This window comes from Diplotaxodon limnothrissa, linkage group LG6 (assembly GCF_057381915.1).
Source record: "Diplotaxodon limnothrissa isolate DT_005_m linkage group LG6, D_limnothrissa_male_GT1.1, whole genome shotgun sequence".
Taxonomy (NCBI): Eukaryota; Metazoa; Chordata; class Actinopteri; order Cichliformes; family Cichlidae; genus Diplotaxodon; species Diplotaxodon limnothrissa.
Genome location: NC_140601.1, coordinates 13,301,016 through 13,305,823, shown reverse-complemented (window position 1 = coordinate 13,305,823; position 4,808 = coordinate 13,301,016). Strand labels below are relative to the sequence as shown.

The 4,808-nt window shown below is 43.1% G+C and overlaps 1 protein-coding gene across 1 annotated transcript in view; it reads right to left on the bottom strand.

Annotated features, from left to right (window-relative positions):
- LOC146630244 (uncharacterized) overlaps positions 1-4,400 on the bottom strand; it is a 36,798-nt gene extending 32,398 nt beyond the window's left edge. The window contains exons 1-8 of the mRNA XM_085356560.1: positions 4,382-4,400; positions 4,077-4,244; positions 3,880-3,971; positions 3,267-3,388; positions 2,488-2,650; positions 1,254-1,376; positions 269-388; positions 26-154 (exon numbers count right to left, since the gene is read on the bottom strand). Of these exons, the coding sequence (XP_085212686.1) occupies positions 26-154; positions 269-388; positions 1,254-1,376; positions 2,488-2,650; positions 3,267-3,388; positions 3,880-3,971; positions 4,077-4,244; positions 4,382-4,400 (936 nt within the window). The remainder of the gene's footprint in view (positions 1-25; positions 155-268; positions 389-1,253; positions 1,377-2,487; positions 2,651-3,266; positions 3,389-3,879; positions 3,972-4,076; positions 4,245-4,381) is intronic.
- Positions 4,401-4,808: the final 408 nt, after the last annotated feature.

The window sequence follows — 4,808 nt, the reverse complement described above, 5'->3', positions numbered from 1 at the left end:
AATTGGATAAATGTGTTGATGGTACCTGTCCGTTAATGGAGAATTCCCGCTCTCTCTCCGCAGGTCCATAGCGGTCATCATATTCTTCCTCATACTCATACTCGTTCACGTGGTGGTAGTTTGTCGTGTTGTCGTAGTCTTCGTACTCTATGATCTATCCGACAGACACGCGCAGATACAAACGGTGAAGGACAGAAAAAAGCAGATGGAGCACAAAGAGACACAGCAGGTCTGAGCTTGTGATGCTGTTCATGCTGCACAATCTCACCTCGTACTCTGTGACGTTTGGACTGGCAGTCACCGTGGAAACATAGGAGTCATCATAGAGGTCGCTGAAGTCAAACTCTTCGTACTCTTCGACCACGTGTTTCTTTGGCGGTCTCTCCACCTAAAGCGTACAATAGAATCAAAATAGATAAAACATTTGAGGCCTTTTAGGACATAACGGATGTTTAAACTTCCTCTCCCAGCCTGTCATGACAACTCTAAAAAAGGTGCAGCGTACTCCAGTTTTTTAGTGGTGCCCTAATTCCATGTGTTCTATTGGCTTCCTGGTTGCATTTCTAGTGGTGCTACATTAAAAACAAACTGAACCCAGTAAAACAGGATTCTTTCCGTGTGTTTTGAACTTGAAGCCAATGGGAAGAGGAAGAGGATTTGAAGCCTTTCCCAGAAGTGTGGTCCGTTGGCAGACGGACCCTGGCGAGCTACTCTGAACCACAAGAGCCATGTAATGTGCTTCACTACAAGCACAGGAAGAAACAGAGAAGGAGATAAAATGTAAGAGTGGGAGAACTGGTAGCATTTATGACTTTATTTTAAGATACAAGGGAAATAAACAGCCCTGTGGTGCTTCTCAAAATGCAGCTACAATAAGAGGCATTAGTGCGTGTGTGGGAGAAAAAAATTTATTACAGACTGGCAACTAAAACAGTGTGAGCTAATGATCTTTCCCTCCACACAGTGAACATATTTTCATAGCTTTTAATTTATGACACCTAGAGGATTTCAGAGAAGAGAAATATGACCAGCATAGTGTAATTAAACCATTCGTCTTTTTCGTCTAAAATGCCCATAAATACTGGTAAAAGTTTCCCTGCCGCTTGTAACCTTGGGGGGACACCTTTAATTTTAAAATGACAGAGCAGATTTACAGCATTCAACACCTGAGATGCCTCACGGTTGTGTGTGCCTGTGAAACTCGCCGCTCATTTCCCTTCCTTCTCTCTGACTCACCGTTAAGGAGGACTTACCTCTTCGGCCTTTGTTAATATGCTGTTGTAGGGTAAAGGTTTGTCACAGTCTGGGATGTAGTCCTGACAGTACGTCTCCGCTGCTCTGGGGTCGTCGATGATCAGTAGCTGCTGGATGTCTCCCTGTGTCCCAGAAACACACACCAAGCTGAACTCGGAAAAGTCTGTGACTCCACTTTAGCTGTCAGGAATGCACGTTAAGGATGCCATTACTTGTAATCACTGAAAAATATCAGTGGCCCATCCACGTGTCTGTAACATCTCTATCTTCTGTGTTCATTTAGACGGATCAAAGTGACTTAACGGGCTGTTTTTATCGCCGCTCCGCACGTAATCGTCTCCAAAGCTTCAGTCTCAAATGGAGCCAGTTAAGACAGACACAAGCTCTTTCTTCTTCTCTCTGTTTTACACATGTACACACACATTAACGGATGGCGAGTCCAAGCCAAACACGCCTGGGAGTTGTTCACTTAAGCAGCTGGACCACCTGACAAAGCAAAGGTTACAGTTTGCACATTATGCATCTATGTCAAAACGACCGCAGATGCTTTTAAAGTGTGCACAGATTTGTTTATTTTAATGGCTTATTCGTCTTTTGCAATATCCACAAATATTAATAAATACACCAGTAAATAATATTAAGAAAATACGCTGTTCAAGAACTTAAACTGCACTGCATCCACCCACACAACCACTGGAGGGCGATGCAACTGGGAAAAGGCTCGATTCATTTCTCACTATTTGACTGACAAATCAAACAAGCGGCAACAAGCAGAGACACCTCCTCACCGCACACAAAGACCTTATTGTGGGTCCTAATCGTTTGTTTGGTTTTTTTTGCATGTTTTTATAGTTTTTATCAAAGACAAATGAGCTTCTGGCTTTACTAAATACACTGGAAAAAAACCCAAAAAGACATTTCCATGGTGACCCTGAGAGCTCAAATGCACTGCAACTTGAGAAAAGAAAAATGCTGCAAAAGCACGCAAAACATATCTGAAGATGAATAAAACATAATGGAAGTAGGAAATCTCACTAAACGCAACTGAGTAAGGAATTGATTCAACCTCCACTGTTTCTTGTGCTTTTGCAGCATTTTCCTATTTGTTGGTGGGGGTTTTTAAGTTGCGGTGAGTTTGGCCTCTATGGGCCACCGTACATCACAATTAGCAATGACCTTCGCCACGGCTCACTTGACATGTCACTTGTAACCCCCTCCGTGTCACCGATCTACCTCAAACACATCTTCATCCAGCAGCCGTATTCCAAACACGGTAACACCCTCAGTGCTGACGTGGGGGTCGTGACCTCTGAGCAGGTCAAGGGTGTTCAGCTTCTCACAGTCCAGGTAGAGAGTCACTGACTGCCCATCCACACTGTAGGCTATTCTGTGCCAACTAGTAACAAAGAGAGAAGAAAGTTACTCTATCCAAAGCTCCTGCTGGTTGAGAAGGTGTGCCTGTAAGCACAGAGAAAGATCTGAGCATATTTTCAATTCAATTCAATTCAATTTTATTTATATAGCACAAAATCACAACAACAGTCACCTCAAGGCGCTTTATATTGTAAGGTAGACCCTGCAATACAGACAAAAAACCCAACAATCATACGACCCCCTATGAGCAAGCACTTTGGCGACAGTGGGAAGGAAAAACTCCCTTTTAACAGGAAGAAACTTCGAGCAGAACCAGGCTCAGGGAGGGGCGGCATCTGCTGTGACCAGTTTGGGTGAGAGAAGGAAGAATGAAGCCTAAACAGTAACAGATTCACATATGATGTTTTTACTAACATTAATAGTCTCTTTTCCCCCCTCATATTAATACTACTAAATGCTTCTTAAAAATTCTACTCCTCTGTTCATTGTTAGGTTCTTCTCTCCTGGGACTAAAGACGAAAAGCACATGCACATGCATGTATTACCACACGTTATCTGCATTAAACAAATGAATAAAGAAAGAAATAAGAACACAGAATCGTCATCATGGGTGGCTGTGTATGTGTGTAGTTACCCACTTGCCATCAGCCAGGTTGACCTTCCTAAAAGTGGGGTAAAGGTCTGGAGGGGGTTGGCCCTCATGGTCCTCATACAGGAATACAGGAGAACGGCCGATCTCTATGCCCAGCTGCTGTGTGCCCTGACAGATGCAGACACAGAGACCAGAAGGAAAACATGTCATGTTCATGAAATGATCATAAGAAAGAAAGACCTCCAAGATTTCCTTATATTTGATATGCACACAGGAATGCATGGATTTGTTTCCTGCAGCCATCATAGGATGCAACCAACCAGAAAAAAGCAGGTTTTAGGTTTGGGGCCTTTTTATTTTTGTAACTGCAGCATAAAAATCTGCTGGAGAGAGCTAATGTGCTCACATTCTTCCAGCTAGCATAAACTCACTTAAATTAGATTAGTCCAAAATTATAATTTTGACAAAAATGATCTTTATCAGAGATGACCAAACTCCCATTCTGATGACAAGCTGTGTTTCAGGTGCAGGTTGCAGTGCCAGTGCAGATCCAGTGTTTCATATATTAGTATGGTGACATAACTTCATTATAAAATGTATCGTGGACACAGTCAAAAATGCAGACAGATGAGGTTCAGTGGTGCATGTGTGATGCATACCTGTGAGTCATACAGGGAAAGGAGAAAGACCTGTGAGCTTTTCAGAGCTCTAACTGTTGTCACCACTGAGAAATTCACAGGGAATGGAGAATCTGGGAAGAAAGCACGAAAAAGAAAATATATATATATAAAAAAAAAACCAGATTCATTTTCATTTCTTCTGCCAAGCAAGTCTACAGACTCGTACCAAAACTCACCAGGGAAAAATTGCATGGTGGGAGCACTCAGCTGAATCTTCTTATTGATTTTAAAGGAGAGGTCTGGCTCCTCTCTCCCCTCTCTGCTGATGCACAGCCCTGCCTCTAACGACACGCCCTCCATGTCCTCCGATACCTCCAGGACCTTCAGGACATCGACAGGAGCGACTGCCAAAAGACAAGAGCGCTGAGTGGGTTTGATTATGGCCTGAATTTTCAGGTATTTGTCAAGTCAGCCTAGCCAGCATCTAAATTACAGCTCTTTCAGACTCAAAAGTGACACTCTTATGATGCATGCTTTTTACCATAATCGCACACCGGCATGCACAGCAGTGTGCTCTGCTGCCAGCGTCGAGTGGCAGACGTTTGACACGGTCAAAAGTCATGTGGGAAAACGGGAAAATGTATGCATAGCAACTCCCTCTTTCATTTTCTAAGACTGCAGTTGCTGCCATGCTCATGCAATACATGCTCATCATTGGTGTTCCTTCTCTCATTAACCCCACTGAGCAGACAGACAGTAACCAACCAATTAAAAACAAAGAAGTTCCTCAGCAGTTAATTGAAAATCAAACTGAAAACCTTGTGTTCAATGTGTTCAATTGCTGTTATGTGTGTCACATAACAGCAATTGTTATGTCTGTCTCCTCTAAAGTTTGTGGGGTGATGTTGGCACAACATATAAGCAACCCGATCGAGACGGAGAGAGCACATCCCCCCGTCATCGTTAAA